Source organism: Sminthopsis crassicaudata, chromosome 2 (assembly GCF_048593235.1).
Source record: "Sminthopsis crassicaudata isolate SCR6 chromosome 2, ASM4859323v1, whole genome shotgun sequence".
Lineage (NCBI taxonomy): Eukaryota > Metazoa > Chordata > Mammalia > Dasyuromorphia > Dasyuridae > Sminthopsis > Sminthopsis crassicaudata.
Window position 1 is genome coordinate 536,709,405 of NC_133618.1, and position 21,761 is coordinate 536,731,165.

Genomic DNA, 21,761 nt, shown 5'->3' on the forward strand with positions numbered 1-21,761 from the left:
AACTCTGAGGTAACACTAAAAATCTTTCAGATTGGCTAAAATGACAGGAAAAAATAATGATGAAATTTGGAGGGAATGTGGGAAAACTGGGACACTGATACATTGTTGGTGGAATTGTGAACTGATCCAATCATTCTGGAGAACAATTTGGAAGTATGCCCAAAGGCCTATCAAAAGGTGCATACTCTCTATGCTCCAGCTATGACTCTACTGGGCTTGTATCCCAAAGAGATCATAAAAAAGGGAAAAGGACCTACATGTTCAAAAATATTTGTGGCAGCCCTTTTTGAGGTGGCAAGAAACTGGAAACTGAGTGGATGTTCATCAACTGGAGAATGGCTAAATAAATTGTGGTATATGAATGTTATGGAACATTATTGTTCTGTAAGAAACAATCAGCAGGATGATTTCAGAGAGGCCTGGACAGACTTACATGAGCTGATGTTAAGTGAAGTAAGCAGATCTAGGAGAACATTGTATACAACAACAAGAAGATTATATGATGATCAGTTCTGATGGATGTGGCTCTTTTCAACAATGTGATGATTCAGGTCAGTTCCAATGATCTTGTGATGGAGAGAGCTATTTACACCCAGAGAGAGGACTGTGGGAACTGAATGTGGATCACAACATAGCATTTCCACTCTTTTTGTTGTTGTTTCTCATTTTTTTTCCTTTTTGATTTGATTTTTCTTGTGGAGCAAAATAATTGTATAAATATGTTTGCATATATTGGATTTAACATATATTTTTTACCATGTTTAATATATATTGGATTACTTGCCATCTAGAGGAAGGGATGGAGGAAGTGAGGGGGAATTAGAAAGCAAAGTAGAATTAATATTGGAAAATTATCCATGAATATGTTTTGAAAATAAAAAGCTTTAATTAATTAAAAAAATTGAAAGAAAAAATTATTGAACTAAAAAGATATAAATAAAAAATAAAAATAAATAAATCTAAGTATTCCTCTATCTGCATTTATAGTCTTGTTCAAATATGTCATAATGAAAAGAACATTAGAATTGGAGTCAGAAAACATAGATGTCAATCCCTCATAGCTCTGCTACTTTATTGAATTTCTGGTTACCTTAAACAAGTCATTTTCCAACTTTAGTTTTCTCTTCCACAAAGTGAGGGGCTTGAACTAGATAAACTTAGTCCACTTCAAAAAGTGAACAATACAATATTATCATTTGATTAAGATTTAAAAATGTTTTCTCCCATGGTGATTATTAAAAATATTATTTATATAGCCTTATAGTTAACAACTGAAACCTGATAAATGACCACAGAGCAAGACCAGATGAATAAGGATGCTATAGAAAGGGTAGGGAAAAATATAGTAAAGACAGGATAAACAGAAGGGCACAGACTTTGCTCATTACAACCTTAAATTCTATTACATAAGCCCATGTTCCATGAACTCCCATGTTGCCACCTCCTTTTTCTTTCTTCTGCCATCTTTGGCAATATCATGATTCCCAATTGGTGCTCTGTTACCTCCTAACTCTTTAGAATTTTGAAGGAATATTCCTCTACTCATCTATATTTAGAAATGTAGGAGGAATATGAATCCCAGCATATCATATGACTGGACTGAGGCAGCAGTTTTCTGTTGTTAATAGGGCAGGACCTCTTTGATTTCAAAATTGTCAGAATTGTCCTTTCGAAATTGATGACAACTCCACTAGCCCTCTACCTGGCATAGCATTAGAATGCAAAGAGTATGATGCTATGTCGAATATTCATGAGGGCAGAGTGGTAGACATGGAAACAATTTAGTATATGAGAGTAGCAAATGGAGCTTTCAGGTACTGGTTTTCTGGAGGTTTGGGGTATTTTTTTCTGCATACAAGATGCTGCATCTACCATCTTTATTCTCTTTTCCTAGCTGTTCTCCATGACTGAAATGTACTCATTTCACACCTCTGCCTCTTGGTTTCCTTTAAGACTCATCTAAAATGACAATAGCTATATGAAGACTTTCTAATCCTTCCAGCTAATAGTATTCTCGTGCTCCACACTCCCTTGTATTCATTTCTTATATATCATGCATATGCTTATATGTCTATGTGTTATTTCCCCCACTATGATGTTAGCTTCTTGAGGGCAGGGACTGTTCCCCTTTTGTCTGGCATCACCAGTGCCTGGCACAAAATAGGCACTAAAATTTTTGTTGTTGTTGATTGTAAAGTGATTGAGTCTTCTAGAATTCAGAGAACCAGGAAGTAGTTTTGCTCTTCTCCTTGGAGAATCTGTCTCTGTCTTTGTCTATCTCTGTCTCTCACCCTTCTTTTCTCACCTCTTACCTCTAGCTCTTTCTCTGTCACTCTCTCTCCCTTTCTCTATCTTTCTTTTTTGCTTCCTCCTTTCCTTAATTCCTCCCTTTTCCTCCCCCCCTTTCTCCCCCCCCTCTATCTTAAACACACACACACACACACACACACACACACACACACACACACACACACAAAGTAATTGTTTATTCATTAAGATTCAGAAGCCTACCAATCATTCTATTGTTCACTGCTGAAAAGATCCAGAAATAAGAAGAGCCTTGGTCTTTAACAGATTTGGTACAGAAGGAATGTGGCCATGGGCTTAAAAGAGAAGAGTACTTTTAACATAATTGGGAGTGATCTGTAGGCAATGTGTCCCTGAAAGTCCATGTGCTCCAATTTTCTTTATTCTCTTCTCTTCTCTATTCTTCTCCAAATAGATTATCCACAAACACTGACTAGACTTCTGATTCCTCCATACTTATCTGGGATTGGGTCACTTAGGCTTAATATAGTCATGAAAAAAACCCAATTTGATTCAATTATTTCAATGATCTGGATTCTCATGGAGCTGAAAGCAATCTCAGAAACCAGGTGCTCCAGTCTCCTCATTTTACAGATGAAGAAATTGAGGCTTAGAGGTCACATGATTTATCCAGATTTATCTAGTTAGTAAACATCAGAATTCAAATGTGAACCTAAAGTTTTTCTGGCTCTAAGCATAGTACCTGTCACATATAGACACCTCATCAAGTTGTGACCAAGCCTTCTGACCATGGGAACTCAAGTTGGTTCTTGACTTTGGGCAGCACAAATTCAGTTAACAAATATTTTAAAGTACCTACTATCTTTCTCCACAGAAATTATAACTTCTTTAAGATCACACAGCTAAATATCAGAGTCAGGAATCAAACTTAGGTCCCAAGACTCCAAATTCAAGAGACTTATAAAGAGATCACTTTCCAAGATTTGTCATGATCATGATACTAAATCCTATTTCAAAAGTATATTGAACTTTCTGAAGCACTTTCACAATCATGGATGGATGTTTAATTCCTGTAGCACATCTATACAAAGGGGTAAGTGATGTGAGGGTTCCATTCTGTATCCAAATACTGAGTTTATTTTCTCTAGAATTTTGGCTACTTTATCTATTGTTCACTGTCGAAAAGATTCACAATCATTATCCTTACAAAAATCCTAAGGTAAATAGTATAGATAACATTATTCTCATTTGATAGATGAAAAAAAAGTGAGATTTAGAGCAGAAAAAAAGAGCATCTTGGTCTTTAATGGATTTGGTATAGAAGACATATGGCCATTCTTGCAGTAAGTCTATACAAAGGTAAGGTATGTGAGGGTCCCATTCTGTAACTAATCCTGATGAGCTGGAAAAAGTAGCCAAAAATCTAAGGAAAGGAAAACCAGTTCACTGGGCATGAGAAGATGTAGCTACTATCCCCACCTCATCCTCACTCCCAACCTGGAAGGCCAATTTGAAGTCAAATAGTAGCTGACAAGGAACACTATCTTTGGCTCCAGGAAAGACACTTAGCTAACACAGTGGGCCATCTTTGTTATCTCTGTTTGTGATTTTCATTCTCTGGGCCTGAGACTGTTATGACTTTCCAGCTCTAAGACAAACCAATTATTCCCTAACAGGTTGGGGAAAGGCAGAAGCTATGGATTTTTTTAATAGGAAAGAAAAGAGATTTGAGCCCAGAACAAGTCTTACAGTATCTAGGTTACCTTTATTATATTCAGCTAAATATGGATATGAATTAACTAGGTGACTGGTTATTTCCAGAGACTCTGGTTTCCCAGGAATGCAATAATCCAACTCTATTTTTAGACACTGGTAGGGAGCAGGTTAGATGGCCAAATTTGAAGGCTCTCTCTACATTCTACTAAATCCTTTCTGTGCACAAAAACGTACAATTTCCCAAGGCACCTCAAAATTTCCATTGATTCTATTCATAAGGTATCTCTTGGCTCCCACATTTCATGAGACAAACACACAGAAGCTTGGGGCAGGACATCGGGGCAGAGGAGAGGGGACAAAGATCAGGTATGGGGATAATAATGAAGTTTTCTTGTTCAACCTCTTTAGATAGGGATTACTTCAACTAATTCTCTTTGTTAACGGGAGTGGCCCAGGAATCTTAATATTGTCTTGCTGATCCCATCTACTACAACTAAATCTCTCCTATTATCATCTAAGTCTACTCTTACTTGCCTGGTTCTCAGTGGGGATGGAGAATACTTGACATTTTTTCTTATATTGGCTCAAAGGATTGTAGGAAACTGGAAGGGAATTTACAATTCATTTAATCCAGAGATTTTAACCTGGGATCCATAGACCTCCAAGGCATCCATGAATACATTTCAATGGAATCTATGAATTAAAAAAAAAATTAGTTTGATAACTATACTTCAATATAATTGAACTCCTTTGCGATGCTATTTATTTTAATTTATGCATTTAAAAATCAAATGAGCTCCAGACTACCAAAAGGATCCATGACACACAAAAAAAGAATCCTTGATCTAGGACAACTGCCTCATTTTACAGATGAGGAAATTAAGGCCTAGAAAGGTTAAGTAATTTACTAAAGATCATGCAAATAGGTGGTAGTAGAGCCAGTAAATGAATCTACATCACTGGTCTGAATCCAGTGTTCATTCTCCATCATTTTCCTTGAGACTTATAAATAAAATTTTTTCATAATAATGATATTCATAACAAAATTCCATTTCTAAAACACTCCGTAATTTTGAAGCACTTATACATATGTAAGTCTACATGTTACATGTATATGTATATATATACATATATATACACATATATTTATGCAGAACTTATTTCATCAAAATAAATACATGAGGTAAGCAAACTATCTTTCTTTGACAGATGAGACAACTGAGATAAAGAGACATTCAAATTTATGCAGCAAATCGTCTCAGCGCCCAGAACTAGATCTAAAGTTCTCTTGACCTAAGTTCTTTTCATCTCAGTTTTTTCCACTGTAAAACGAGAGCATAAGACTGAATGACCTCCAAGAGCCCTTCCACCTTTAAAGTCTATATGGTCCCCATATTTTAGACCCTGCAGCTTCTAGCCCAGCACTCTATTCATTGCATCATATTGTCGGTCAGGACTTCTGAGGCTTATTGGCCTTTGGGTTTCATTGCAGCAACAGCAGTAACAACAAGCTTTCCAAGCACAAAAAATGATGGTCTGGATTCTGCTGCCCTGGCCAGCATGGGCTGAGTGAAATGGCAAAGGGGTGGAGGAGAAAGGAAGGCAGCACTGAAAGGCCAAGTGTTAATCAGGCCACTTGGAGAAAGTACCTCGTTTTTGGAATATTCATAAGGTCCTTCCAGCTGTGCCAAGCAATTAGAATGCTGATTACAGTTCCTTACATCTGCAGTTTAGCATTCCACTCCAGAAATGAGAGAGTTAGGGTCTGATGTTGGGAGCTCTGGTCTGAATTTTAAGTGGAAATTCAAACTCAGGTTGATTTAACAATGACCTATATAGCAGCAACAGGGAAGAGAGAGCTATGCTCATTCCTCCAAGTCTCATGACTGTCCTTGCCATGAATGTGGAAGGTTGTTCTGCTTTTATTTTGTTTATCTTTCTCATCCTGGGAGAATTTAAGCACAGAAATCTTAATTCAAAAGGGAAGTAAATTTGAAGAGATGCAATATACTCTCTGTCACAACGTGGGCTAAACTCATTCTTGTAAAGGTGGGCTGTGGGACAAGATGTCCCAGGGCTCCAAACACTGGTGGTCTCTCTCCTAGCAAAACGTCCATAGGAAAAGTCCATAATTTAAGCATTTTCTCCCTCCACCCATGGCCACCTCATTCTCAGACTTGGGGAGGGAAGAAAAGATGGGGAAAGGAGTCTATTCTGACACTGATATTGATCATTTCCTTTTCCACTTTCCTTTTAACATAATTAGGAAGAGTTTTTAATCACTTGACAATTACAACGAGAATTCATTTATCTGGAGATCAGACTTGGTGGTGGTAACCTCAGCCTCTTGTAACAAACTTATAATGTCTATATAAGTGAAAATAGTCTTTGTCAAGCAAACAGTTATAAAGATCATATACTTTGTTATTAGAAAGGTTGCAGCATCCTCAGGCCCTTGCCCAGTTAACTGTATTTAAATTAAAACAGCAAGAAGATATCCTGATAATACTGAGAAATGTTGACATATTACAACAACACAATGCATCAAAATGATAGAGTTGACAGGAGATTCATACAAAGCAGAATGGTTTTTTGTTTTTAGTCTGCTTTCTAGTAAGTTTTTCAGCATGGTGGCCTTTGGCCATTCAGAATAGGGGAAAAACCTCAGTAGTCTTAGTGTTCTATGTGCTATCATACTTCAATAATTGAATTCATAATGATGAATTTATGTCATCAAAAAAGTTAAATTATGATCAAAATTTTCTAAAAACAAAATGAGTAACACATTTGAGGAATTTTTCTAAATAAAATGGCTAAAATAATAAGAGCTTAGATCCTCAAAGGACAAACTTGTCTTATTTGGCCTTGATCTTACTTCAGTTCTTAGCCATCTCCATACCCTATCATTTGTTCTTCTCCCTCGAGGACTGAACATTTCACCCTCAGAAAATTGGCCTCTGATTGGGGAGTTTCCAACTTTTCTTTCTCTGACTTAGGTCTTCCTGCAATCTCATTCCATAATGTTATTCAATGTCATGTTAACAGAACCCTTCCCTCTGATACTTTCCAAATATGTGTTGTCTTTTTTTTTTTTTTTTTTTTGCTGAGGCAATTGGGGTTGACATGACTTGCCCAGGGTCACATAGCTGGGAAGTGTTAAGTGTCTGAGGCCAGATTTGAATGCAGGGTCTCCTGACTTCAGGGCTGGTGCTCTATCCACTGCATTACCTAGCTGCCCCTGTGTTGTCTTTTGCTATTAGAATATAATCTCTTTAGGGGCAAGGTCTTTGTTGCTTGCTTGGATTTGTAATCTCAGTGTTTAGCACAAGGTTTGATATATAATCAGTGCTTTCATTGATTCCTGCAAGGGGTAGCTAAGTGGTGCAGTGGTTAGAGCAACAGCCCTGAAGTCAAGAGGACCTGAGTTCAAATATGACCTCAGACACTTAACACTTTCTAGCTGTGTGACCCTAGGCAAGTCACTTAACCCCAATTGCTTCAGAAGAAAAAAATACACCATGCTAGATAAATGAGACATTATCATAATCAAACCAGTTACTTATAAGTTTGGAATACTGATAAATTTTTACCAAATTACAAGAAAGATTTAAGTTGCATTTACAAAAAAATCTGATTTTTCCAGATGAAAATATAGTGTTAAAGAAAATTGTACATCTGTGTATACTTATATATTTAAAACACACACATATATATATGTATGTATATATGTATGTGTGTGTGTATATATATATATATCCTGTGAAATGTAAGCAAATAGATGGGTAACCTTTCCACAGTTAAGGACCAAGACTCTAAGGCCAGCTCTGATTTGCTGGAGGGTTTGGAAAAAGTGATAGGGTGTGTGCTGGTGAGCCAATGGCTTACAAATAAGAGAGTATAGGCCAAGCAGAGATGGGGACTGGCCCACAACATGGAAAAATAGCCTTTTGTCATAAGCTACCCAATCCAGCCATAGAGCTGTATCTCTACTGAGGACTAGATTCTAGGACTGTCTGTATCTGAGGGTGGGATGGGAGGTATTCTTCCCAGAATACCTATCAAACTCCCAGAAAGGAGACAAATTAATGCTACTCATGTTTGCTAAGCACAAGTTCCATCACAATCTTCACTCATTGCAGTATCAAGTGCCATGATGTGGTTTTGTCTGCCAGCCTGACTGAGAGGAATGATTTGGTCCAAGCCCCTTCCTTATATGTATTTCCCAAATAGGAGGGCCTCCAAAATCCATCTTCTATCAAAGGCTGATGCAGGAAACTTCAGGAAGGAAGACTTCCATGTAAAATTCTTCCTAAAGACTCAGTGGAGGGTAGGAGTAGGAATGAGTCAGCAGGGAGAGGAGAATTCAGCCATAAATAAGTGAGACTGACAGATAGCACTTAACAGGACTCTTGCGACTCCCACGTGTCTCTGGAGAGTCTGCAGAGTGGCTGGGAGTTTAAAATTTTTATGATCCAGGCTTTGCAGATTTAATTTGCCAAAGTCACGCAAGGGTGAGTGGGTGGGTGGGGGAGAATTATAGAGCAGGGGGCCAAGGGAGCAAAGATGGAAAATAATATCCGGAATCTTCTTAGCTGAAGATCTCAAATGTTACATTAAGGCATTGCTATTTTTTCTTTTTTGTAGGTATCTGTTTCATTCTTCCGCCTTCCCACTCTGCCCCCTTCCTACTAGCAACACTTAGAAAAGGAATCTTTTAGAAAAGATATGAAAAATCATATAGGATAACCTTTTCACTTTTTGAATAAGGAAACTAAAGCCCAGATAGGCTAAATGATTTTCCAATAGTGGCCAGCAAATTGCTTAAAAATTCCAAGTCTTTTGACTCCAAATCATAAGATGTTTTACAAAATATTTTAATTTTTAAAATTAATAATTTTATTTTAACATAGATACTTCCCAAGAAAACCACTCCCCCATTCATACATGGCATTTAAATCCAAATACGTTCCCTGAAAAAAATAGTCTTTGTTATTGTTATTATTTGTGTATATTCTTTATGACCTCATCTGGCATTTTCTTGGCAAAAGAATGCAATTGTTTGCTATTTCCTTCTCTAGCTCATTTTATGGATGAGGAAGTTAATGCAAATAAGGTAAAATGACTTGCCCAGGATCACAAATCTAGTAAGTATTTAAGGCCAGATTTCAACTTTAAAAAATGAGTCCAGGGCCAGCACTCTATCCATTGTACTACAAAACTTCCTTGGAAAAAATATTTTTTATCAATTATTAATAGAAATCAGAACTTTTATGATATAACTTTGACAATATAACAGAAATAGCAACAGCAGGATTGAGAGAGGCAGCTAGATAGTACAAGTAGATAGCACACTGGCCCATGAGTCAGGAAGACCAGAATTCAAATTCAGCTTCAGGCATTTGACATTTATTAGCTGTGTGATCCTGGGGAAGTCACTTAACCTCTACTGCCTTGCCAAAAAATAATAATAATAACAGAATTAAGAGAGAAAAGAGGTTTTAGAAATCATCTAATTTATTCTTTCCTTTTACAGTCTGAAGGTAAGACCCAGAAATAGAAAATGAATCATATAATTAAGAAGTGGCAAGGCTAAGATTCACCTCAAGACTTCGGATTTGGAAGTCACTGCTCCTACCACTGTACCACACTGAATCTGTCAAATCTCGGGCAACTATCGCTCCCTCCTTCCTTCCCTCCAACTTAATGTGCCAAAAAATGTGATCTCCATATGCAGAGCCTCAAAGGTTAATAGTTGGTCAATATTGTCTCCTTCAGGGGAGGGAAGAAAAGGGAGAAGTAAAAAACAAGAAACAGGACTTCCCACAAATTAGATGAGCAGCCTCAGGCTAATGGAGAAGAGGCTGGATTTGATATTCTCTATAGGATTTCTTCTAGGAGATATAAAAGGGGTTCTGGGTGCTTTGGAATGCTCTGATCTGCATTCAAGAAAGGAGGCAAAAATATCATACCTGCTCCAGGGGGATTACAAGAAAGGATCCACCTCCTGCACTCTCTGTAACAATGGCAAGGAACCTGGCGTTGACAGCACAGAAATGGTTGTCATGCACATTCTTGGTGATAGGGATGCCGTCAAAGCAGTGCTCTCGGTTGGCCACTTTCCCGTAGACATTCCGGAACTTTGAACTTCGGTATTGCGGGCGCCAGGACATCTGTGGGGGAGAGGGGAAAGCCATGTATGGCATCAGTCCCACCAGGCTTCCTTCCTTCATTTGACATATACTTACTGTGCATCTATTGTTTCCAGGGTACTATGCTCGATTCTGAGGGTACAAAGATAAATTAGACCCCTCCGCTAAAGAAATTTGTAACCCAATACTGAAGCTAAGATAAAGATGAGCCCAACACAGGGCAGAATGTTCTCACAGTAGGCAGAGTGCCAACAGGAAGAGAGTGATACGAATTCAAAGGGAAAGAGAGAGTCATGACTTCAGCTAGAGCAATCAGGAAACATCTCATTGATAAAGTGGAACTTGAGCTAGGTCTTGAAGGAAATCTGGGAATTTTGTGGAGGTGAAAAGGAAGCACCTTTCCGGCCTGGGGGGAGGAAAGGGAGAGAGGTACAACCACTACAAAGGCACCGAAATGGGAGGTACAGCACTGCGTTTGAGGAACAGCAATAACATGTGTAAAAGGAAGTAATGTGTAAAAAAAGGCTGGAAAGATAACATGAGGCAGAGTGAGGGCTTCAAATGCCAAACAGAAAAATTTTTATTTGATCCTGGAGACTATAAAGATTCACTGGAATTTTTGGAGAAGCTATGAATTATGGCAGTAGCTAATTTGAGTAGAGAGAAAGGACTGCTTGTGAGAGATGTGGTGGAGGTAGAAATGGCAAAATTTGGTAAATGACTGAAACAACAGAGTAAGAGACAGTGAAAAGTCAAGGATAATTCTGAAAATACAAACCTAAAATACAGAAACGATGGTGATAACCCCCACTAAAAGTGAGGAATTTTGAAAGACAGGTGTGTTGAGAGAGAAAATGATGAAAGAATCTGTAAAAATGATGGGGTTGTATTAGATGACCTCTAATGTTCTTTTTTTTTTTTTTTGCCTTAGATCTATAATCCTATGATTCTGAAAGATGAAGACAAGTCATTACAGGTGAGGGGAACAGCACAAAGGCATAAAAATAGGAACTATAGAAGATTTTTAAGAAGGAAAGTGATATGATCAAATTGTGCTTTCCTGGGCAAGAAAAGTCACAGTGAGAGCTAGACACATCCAGTATGGATTTTTTTTTTTTTTTGCCACCATCTAGATCCTGAAAAAGAGTTGCAGGAAGGAAGAAACAAGTTCCTCAGAGAGTTGTCAGTCTAAAGGAAGGAAAGCATGGTGCACACCTTCAGGGAGTTCCCAGCTTAAGAAAGAAACACAGCTCTTGCCCTTAGGAAGTCTGAGGATGTGATTCAGTGTCTGCACTTTGGGAGCTGCCATGAGGTTCCCTAACCCACTCAGCAATGTAACTGATGTGACTCTAGTACATTAGCCATGATATGTGACCCAGTGGGGCTTGTTACATGGAGTGTTCAAAAATAATGGTGATAGGTTACAAAGTCATGTACACACGGAATCTCATTTGATCCTCACAACAACCTTGTGAGCTACACAGAAACTGTGTAAGGAAAAGGTAAAATGACTTAACTGAGGTCTCACAGCTAAAAGAATCTAAGGAATTACAACTCAAGTTTTCCTGACTCAAGTCTAATATTCTATCCATTGTTCCACTTAGCCACCTTAAATTTATTTAAATCAGATTGACCCTTATAAGAAAGTAAAACTACTACTCCACCAATTAAGAGCTATTTTCTTAGTTGTATGGATCAATTGCGTTGAAGCATTCAAATCTTGTCAAACTATACAGCAAATAGTATGTATTCCAGGGGTAATTAAGAGTGATATCTGATTTGGGATTTCTTTTCTTGTAAGAGAGTAAGTATCCTGAATGAGGATGCAACATTTTTGTCGTCTACTACAGTGGAACCTAGAGGTGAAGACCAACTAAGTTTTTTATTGTTGTTTTTTCCCCTGTATTTCCATGGCCTAGTTGGATACCACAGAACTAGGGTCACAATGACAACAACATGATGTTGTGCTTCGTTCATTTTTTTGTTTTTGTTTTTGTTTTTCCTTTTGGGATTTTCTTGGCAAAAATACTGGAGTGATTTGTCATTTCCTTCTCTAACTCATTTTATAAATGAGAGAGGATACTGAGGCAGAGTTAAGTGATTTGCCTACAGTGACAGTTAGTGCCTGGGGTCAGATTTGAGCTCAAGAAGATGACTTTTCCTGACTTCAGGCCTGGCACTTTATCCACTGTGCCTTACCTAACTATTAATTATCTTTCAATTTGGGGGTGGGGGGTTGGTACTAGATCCTTTCTAACTTTAAGTTTATGATACTATGAATAATCTTTTATTTTCTTCTGTAATGTCCTTTGCACTTTGTTGGTAGATATCATATTGACATTGAGGCAGATAAATGGCACAGTGGATATCGTGCCAGGCCTAAAATCAGAAAGACCTGAATTCAAATATGGCCTCAAACACTAGCTGTATGACTTAATTTAAATCACTTCATAGGACATGAGTGAAAAGTAACAAGAGACACAACAAATATTAAAGAAAATTACCCCTTAAAAACAATTGGCCAAACAAAAAAAGAGGTACAAAAATTCAGTCATGAAAATAATTATTTAAAAAAGCAGAATTGGCAAAATGGAAAAAAGAGGTTTCACTGAAAAAATAATAATTTAAAAATTAGAACCAGTGACTCCATGATAACAAGAAAAAAAAAGTTGAATAAAAACAAAAGAATAAAAAAATAGAAGAAAATGTGAACTATATCATTATAAAAGACAAATAAACTGGGAAATTGGTCAAAGAGAGATAATTTAAGACGCCATGATCAAAGAGTCTACACATCATATTTTAAGAAATTATCAAGAACAATTAATTTAATATCCCTGAACCGGAAGGTAAAATAGAAACCAAAAGAATCCACCAATAATCACCTAAAGGAGATCCCAAAGTGAAAACTCCCAAAAATATTATAGCCAAATTCCAGAGCTCTTAGGACAAAGAGAAAATACGTCAAGCAGCCAGAAAGAAACTATTCAAATAGCCACACTCAGGATCATACAAGGTTTAACAGCTATCATATTAAAAGAGTGGGTGAGTTAGAATATGATATTCTAGAAGGCAAAACCAAGAATAATCTACCCAGCAAAACTGAGTATAATCTTTCAAAGGGAAAGATGGGAATTTAATGAAATAGAGAAATTTCAAGTGTTCTTAACAAAAAAATCAGAATTGGATAGAAAATTTGTTTTTCAAATTCAAGAATCAAAAGAAGCACAAAAAGGTAAACATGAAAGAGAGAGCAGAAGGGATTCAATAAAGTTAAACTCTGTATTTATAAAAATGATACATATATCTTCTAAGAACTTTATCGCTATTAGGATAGAAGGATTCTATGCAGAAAGAGAGTGTGGAAGCAAATTAATTATGTTGGAATAAAGTAAAAAAAATGAGTAAGTAAGAAAAAGGGATACCTTGAGAGAAGGAGTAAGAAAGTAATAGATTGGGGAAAATTATCTCACACAAAAGAAGCATATAAGCAAGAGTGTTTATGATGGAGATGAAAAAATGATGTTCAAGAGATAGGCAAAGGATGTACTTCACTCACATCTAAATTGGTTCAAAAAGAGAAAAAAAAAATATATATATATATTATCAACTGTCAACTGATAGTACAATTTATCTTATCCAACATGGAAGTCAGAGGGGAAAGGAAGGGATGGTAGAGGGGGAAGAATGTGATAGAAAGGAGGACAATAAATTTTAGAGGAGATACAGGATAAAAAGAGAGAGAATGATAAGTAGAAGAAAATAAAATAGAGAGAAATGCACAGTATAGTAATCATAACTATGACTGTGATGAAATCATCAATAAAACAGAAGCAAATAACATAATGGATTAGAAAGCAGAATTTAACAACATTAATTACAAGAAACACGCTTGAAATAGGGAGACACATACAATAAAATCTATTGTGCTTCAGCCAAAGCAAAAAAGGCAAAGATAGCAATCATGATTTCAGACAAAGCAAAAACAAAATTCCTGAAAAATAAGAGAAAAGATTAATAAACCTGAAAGAAAAAAATTAAACAAATAAAATGAGTTTATTTCCCCCCAAAAATAAAGCATTGGTTAACTTAATTTTAAAAGAAAGAAGAAAACCAAATTACTAATAGCAAAAAATGAAAAGGGTGAATTCACCACTAGAGGAAATTAAATCCAAGCACTTACTAGGAGTTATTTCATCTAATTATATGCTAATATAACTGACAATCTAAATAAAATGGATATTTACCAAAATCAATAAATTGCCCAGATAATCAGAAGAAAAAAATAGAATACTTAAATAACTCAATCTTAGAAAAAAAACTATTGAACATATCATGAATGAGCTCAATAAGAAAAAAAATTCCCAGAATAAGAATTCACAAGTGAATTCTATGAAATGTTTGAGTAACCATTACTCCCAACAAACTCTTAAAAAGATAAAGAAAAGTCCTGTATAATTTTTATACTCAAATATGATTGTAATATCTAAACCATGGAGAACAAAAACAGAGAAAATAACAATAGAACAATATTTTAATGAATATCAATGTAATATTTTAAAATAAAACATGAGCAAAGAATTTATCACAAAGATAATAGACTATAACCAGGTAGGATTTAAACCAGAAATGCTGGACTGGTTTAGCATAATCAACTATATCAATTAAAAATAACAACAAAAATCATGATTATATCAAAATATGCAGAAAAAGTCAATGAAGCTTTTCTTAAAATGATAAGTAATATCCATCTAAAATCAAGAGCAAGCATTATCTATTTTAGAAATAAACCTGAAACCTTCCAAGTAAGATCAGAAATGAAGCAAGGTTATCCATTATCATCACTATTATTCAATATTGCATTAGAAATGCTAGTTATAGCAATAAGTCAAGAAAAATTGAAGGAATAAAAATAAGCAATCAGGAAACAAAACTAACAGTCTTTGCAGATAATATGATACTACACATAAAGATCCCTAGAGAGTCAATTAAAAACTAATTGAAATAATTAACAACTTCAACAAAGTTTCAGGCTATAAAATAAACCAATATAAAACATCAAAATTTGTATATACTACCAACAAAACCCAGCAAGACAAGATAAAGAGAAATTCCATTTAAAATAACTTGAGAATCTGACTACCTGCCAAGAAAAACCCAGGGATTTTATAAACACAGTTACAAAACAGATTTTACACAAATAAAGACAGATCTAAACAATTGGAGAAATGTTAATTTCTCAAGGGTAGGCCAAACCTGTAATAAAAATGACAATCCCATCTAAATTAATTTATTTATTCAGTGTCATATTAATCATGCTATGAAAAAACTATTTTATAGAACTAGACAAAAATAGTATCAACATTTATCTGAAGAAATCAAGAACTTCAGGGGAATAGATGAAAAAAATTAAGGAAGGCAGCCTTGCAGTTTTAGATTTCAAACTATATTACAAAAAACAATAATCATCTAAACAATTTGGTATAGGTTAGGAAATAGAATGGTGAATCAGTGGAATAGATAAAGTACATAATACGCAGTAGTAAACAAAACAAAATAAAACAAAAAACTAGTAATCCAGTGTTTGATAAATCAAAAGATCCAAGTGAGAACTCAACAATTGACAGAAATTGCGTGGAAAATTGGAAATCAATTTGACAGAAATTAGGAATAAACTAACAGCTCCCCCTGCATACCAAGATAAGGTCAAAATGATTAAATGATTTAGACACAAAGAGTGATATCATAACCAAACTAAAGGAGCATGTTCTTGTTAGATCTATGGATAAGGGAAGTATTTATGATCAAAGAAAAGGAAGAAATTATGGGAAGTAAAATAGATACTTTTGATTACATGAAATTAAATTTTTCCTCAAACAAAATGACTATAGCTAAAATTAAAAATAAAACCAGAAACTGGGAGATAAGGGAGTTACAGGTTTTTCTGATAAATGTCTCATTTTTCTTTCTTTTTTTTTTCCGAGGCAATTGGGGTTAAGTGACTTGCCAGGATCACACAACTAGGACGTATTAAGTGTCTGAAGCTGGATTTGAACTCAGATTCTCCTGCTTCAAGGTCAGCACTCTATCCTTTTTCAAATAAATAAGGGAACTGAGCCAAATGCATACAAAGAAGAGCCTTTCCTCAGTTGATAAATGATCAAAAGATGTGAACAGGCAGTTTTCAGAAGAAATTAAAGTTATCAATAATTACAAGAAAAAAATGCTCTAAATCATGACTGATTAGAGAAATGCACATTAAAACTTCCCTGAGACACCACCTTACACCTTTCAAATTGGCTAACATGACAGAAAAGAAAAAGGACAAATGCTAGAGGGGATAGAGAAAAATTAGGACACTAGTGCACTAGAGAGCCCACCTCTCAGGGTTATTATGGTGATTTAATGAAAGATGTATGTAAACACTTCACAAACCCTAAATCACCACATAAGTGTCTGTTTTCATCATTATCACTATCACTATTATTGTTGCTGTGTTGTTATTTGCATCTGGTTCTAATGAATTGACTGTGGGTCAGTCTTTCATTGAATAATCACTTCCAAATAAAAAAGTTCCAATACTCTCCTCATCCCTTAAGTAAGCTTAAGGACTTCCCTATTCATTATGTCACTCCTTGCTCAGAATCCTCTGATGGTTCCTCATTGACTCTAAGATAAGATACAAATGCTTCAGCTTGTCATTTAAGGCAGCTATATGGTACAGAGAGTGCTGAACAGATCTGAATTCAAATCTAATTTCAGATACATTGAACAAGTCATTTAAGTTATGGTGCCTCAGTTTCCTCAATTGTAAAATGGAAATCTTTAATAGGACTAGCTTTCAACATTGTGAGGACCAAATGAGATAATATTTGTAAAACACTTAGCACAGTATCTGTCACATAGGAGGTGCTATATAAATATTAGCCATCATTATCCCACAATGTGACCTACTTTCCAGCTTACTTCATACTAGTACCATTTATAAATTCTGCATTTAAACGAAACTGAACTATTAGCTATTTTCCAAATTCCAACTCTTGCTACAGTTAATTTGCTCAAAGAATCCTCCATGCCTGGTTCTTGTCTGCAAATATCAGATCATATGCTACCTCTTCTGAGAGGCCTTCCCTGATTTCTGCCTCCCATTTGAACTCTCTCCTCCTCTTTAATTGATCTTATTTTTACTCAGCCAAGGACTAGCCATATGACTTTAAATGACTCACTTGCCATCTCTGTTTTCCTGGGTCTATTTTCCTGGAATATAAAATGGAAGAGTCCGACAAGATGACCTCTAAGGTCTGAGGCAAATGTCATCGTTCAATGGTTCCATAATTCTTCACTGAGATCTCTTCAGAAAAGACTTCTGGATCAAATAAGTGAAAAATTCAATCATCTGGCTGTTTTGTTTATGAAGCAGCAAATAAGTTAACTGGACCTTTTACTTCTTCCCCTTTCACATAACTGATAGGCAGTCTTTGCATCCAGGAGACAAGGGCCTAGCACCATATGGCTCACGTGCCATGGCTGCAGGCTGACTTTCCTCGGTATGCTGACCTATTGGGCCACTCCCCCAACTCCCTCAGTTTGCAAGAGCTTTTTCTAGTAGGTCCCTCCCCAGGAGAGCTGGTAATCATCTCACGTTCCCCTGCCTGCTGGAACAAGTAGGTAGGTCTTTTTGTCCAGTGTGTAGGTCAGACCTCAGGACTCTGGAAACAGTTTGCAGAGGGAGGTGCACAAGCTAATGTCCCAGAGAAATGTAGGGGTCAGTGAATTGTGAGCTCCCTGTGACAACCCCCTCTTCTATTCATGGCTGGTAGGACAGGAGACAGGAATGACCAAAGCTGGACACAGCCCATTGGTTATGCAACTGAGGCCTGGGAGGCTTTTCATATCAAAGAAAGATCAAATTGAAACCCAGGGAGCTAATAGTTTTCTAAAGAGAAGGTTAGGTGAAGGCACTTCCATATACCTCTGCTTTCATAGCCCTGTTCTAGAATGGAATGCCCCATGGGATGAGAAATGGGACTAGATTATCTCAGAAATCTTTCAAACTGGAAAGAGTCTGTCAGCTTAAGAGTCCTGGACTTAAAAGTCCAAATCTTAAACATTTATTTGAGTTTAAATATTAAACATTTATCCTTAGCAAATCACTTAACTTCTCAGGACATCAGTTTCCTCATCTGTAAAAAGGGGATATTAATAGTAGCAGCCACCTCAAGGAGTTGTTGTGTGATGGATGATTAATAAAAACTGTCGAAATAATCCAAGCTATACAATTTAGTAGAAAATCAGGCATTAAAAAGAGGTCTTTGGACTTATAATTGCTAAACTTAAATGAGATAATATTATGTAAAACATTTTGCAGGCCATAAAGGAATAAATAAATGTTATCATTGTTATTTTGTGCCAGCCATGATATTAAGTATCATATGACCTTTAAAGCTCTTTCTAATCCTAAATCAGGGGATGCAAACTTTTTTGTGTGTCATAGAACCCTTCAGCAGTCTGAAGAAATCTATGGGTCCTTTCTCAGAACAGCAAAATTTACAAAGCAGATTCCAAAGGAAACCAGTTGTATGGAAATGTGGTCATCAAAATACCTTAAAACCAAGTTTTAGGAAGCAATCTCTAAAGTCCTCTAGGGCAGCCTCCTCTTTTTATAGGCAAGAAACAGATTTCCTAGGGGAGAAGTGAATTGTGGAATTCAGTTGAAAGGAGATTGAGCGAATGGACTTCCCAAATGTCAGCAATCTTTAGTCTGAAATTTGGGGATTCAATATGTGCTATTTGAGTTGAAAATTAATACAAAAGCAGGAAAATGGTTGTTAGGGCCTTCAACCACGGATTTTCACCATCCAAGGGTTAAAGACACAGTTAATGAAACTCAACCAGCTTAACTTTCCAAACTTCAACTCTGAACTTAAATTTCTGACTCCCAAGATGGCAATAGGGTCATACAGGTAGGCAGCATGACAGACAGAGTGCTGAACCCAGAAACAGGAAGGTGTGAGTTCAAATTCAGATACTCACTATCTGAGTGATCCTAAGCAAGTCACTTAACCTTCTTGCCTCAGTTTCCCCATCTATAAAATGGGGATAATAAGAACATCTGCCTCCTAGAGTTCTTGTGAGGATTAAATGAGATACTGTTTATAAACTGCTTTTTATACCTTAAAAAGATAATATAAATGTTAGCTATTATAATATAGCTATTATAAATCAGGGATAGGACTAACTTGAAGTTAGATGTTCCTTGTTTTGAAGCTGACTTTTTCCACAATGTCTCTCAATCTATTCCCTTAAACTAGGCTTTTAGCTTCAAAATGGAAGAAGCTATAAAAACAGGTGGATTTTCTCCAGAGCTTTAAGCCATACAAAGAACTTTCTAAATATGACATGACTTGGATTTTATAAGAAACCCGGGAGGTAAGTGCTATTATTATCAGCATTTTACAGATGAGGAAAACTGAGTCTGACAGAGATTGAATGTCTTGTCCAGGGTTACACAACTAGTAAATATCTGAGATCACATTGGAACTCAGGTCTTTCTGATATTCAGTCCTCTGCACAGTGATAATCAGTTGCCCTAGAACTATGTATTTTATACACCCCATTGTGCCTAATACAGGGTTCCTCCACATAGCAAGTACCTTCTTTCTCTTTTCTGGGCCACATGAATAACCAATGTTTTGCTTTGTTTTGTTTTGCTTTTATTTCCCATTAATTTCATAAATTGATAGAATTTTAAAGAATCAGTCTGGTGTGATGAAAAGATCCCTGGGCTCTCCAAGATTTACTAACCGGATGACTGTCACTTATGGTCCATGTGCCTCAGTTTTCTCTTTTTATAAAATGAAGAGTTTGACCAGATGATCATCCCAGCCCTTGCCAGCTCCCAATTCCATGATTCCAGTTCAGCCACATGGATTAGGCAGTAGAATGGCCCCTGGTGATGCAAGAGCAAAAGCAGGCACAGGGCCTGGTTTCAAAAAGTTCACATCTTTATAGGAGAGAAATAAGTCCTACTCTATTCTCTATCCCCCACTGATCACATCTTTTCCCCCAATTTTTTTCTCAGTGCAAACTTTCCAATCTCTGACTCAGAGGCTGCCCATCTTTTTCACTGGGCTCTCTGGAAGCGTTTCTCCACAACTGAGCTAGCTTCCATCTTGAATCTTTTTCTTTGGCTATCTTCTTGTACTTACTGCAGCATGGCTCCCTCTAGATGATGGTTTCCTGAGCTTCCCTACAGTCTCAGCTAAAGTCCCACCTTAATCTCAGTGTCTTCCCTCTCAGATGGTCCTCAATTTGTATGCATATATATATGCATGTGTGTGCACACACATGTGTAATATATATTTATATTCCTATATGCCTGACACATCTCTGCACATGTGTATAACTCAGGGAATATGTACATGTATGTATACATAGAACACACATGTATTATATGTGCATCCATATATAAGGTATAATCTCTATATAGTCTTTACATTTATGTATGCATATAAATACATGTGCATATATACATTTTGTACATAGCCTTCTAGTATACACCTGTAGTTTATTTATAATGATTTTACTATATATGATTTGTATATGGCTGTTTCATATATATGTAGTTTTTTACATAGTAGTTTATGTATGTATATATATACAATATGCATCATTTTTGTTTCTGCATAAAAGTTTTATATATTTATATATAGTTTATACATATACTCATATATATGTATACTCAAAATATATGTATATATTTTGTATTTAATAGCTTTATGTATATTTATATATGTAAATATTGTTTTTGTAGTAGTTTTGTGAGTGTATATATAATTTACAATATCATTTTTCTATCATACATAGTTTGTACATCATTTTATTTGTATGTATACATTTGTATTTTATATAGTTTAATATATTTACCTTGTACATAGTAGCTGTGTTTACACATATATGTATATCACATATGCATACATAAGCAACAGTTTATTTGTACATAGTAGTTTATATCGCCTCCACCCCATCTCTCATTAGACTGAACCTAAGAGTAAAAACTAATTTTTTTTCTGCTTTTTTGGGTATCTCCAATGCTTAACACTGGATTACCAAATCCAGGGATTACCAAATGTTTGTTGCTTACTGGCTTCCCCACGGGTGACTCTGGGTACCTTTTCTGAACCCTAGACCCCTCACCTGTAAAACGGAGAGGATGGGAATGCTAGCATCACTCCACCACATAGGGCTGTTCAGAGGCAAGCACTCTAAACCACAAAGTGCCGAGTGAATGTGAGGGAGTTGTTATTACTCTCCCTCTCCTGTTTCCTCCATGAGGTCCAGCATCACCCAGTGTGGGCTCAATAAAGGCTTGTTAAATTAAATGGAGTGATCATTCCCAGTGCCGTTCCCCCACAGCAGGGCTCATTTTTCAGAGTTCCAGTGAATAAGGGAGAAGCTGAGGTCGCTGGGCCTGATGCAGACAAAGCTCAGCTCTCTGGGCAAATGATCATCAGCTGCCCTCACTCTGGAAGCAAAATTTTTCCTCCTGGCCGGAGGCCTGCTTCTCTCTCTTATCTTAGAGGGCATGTGCTCCCTGGCTGACAGAAGCTCTGATGCCCCACAGAGCCC

The 21,761-nt window shown here is 36.4% G+C and overlaps 1 protein-coding gene across 2 annotated transcripts in view; it reads right to left on the bottom strand.

Moving 5' to 3' along the window:
• Positions 1-21,761, bottom strand: part of CORO2B (coronin 2B) — a 232,616-nt gene that overhangs the window by 96,343 nt on the left and 114,512 nt on the right. For both annotated transcript variants that reach the window (XM_074294705.1, XM_074294706.1), the window contains exon 2: positions 9,954-10,154. In XM_074294705.1, the coding sequence (XP_074150806.1) occupies positions 9,954-10,154 (201 nt within the window). The remainder of the gene's footprint in view (positions 1-9,953; positions 10,155-21,761) is intronic.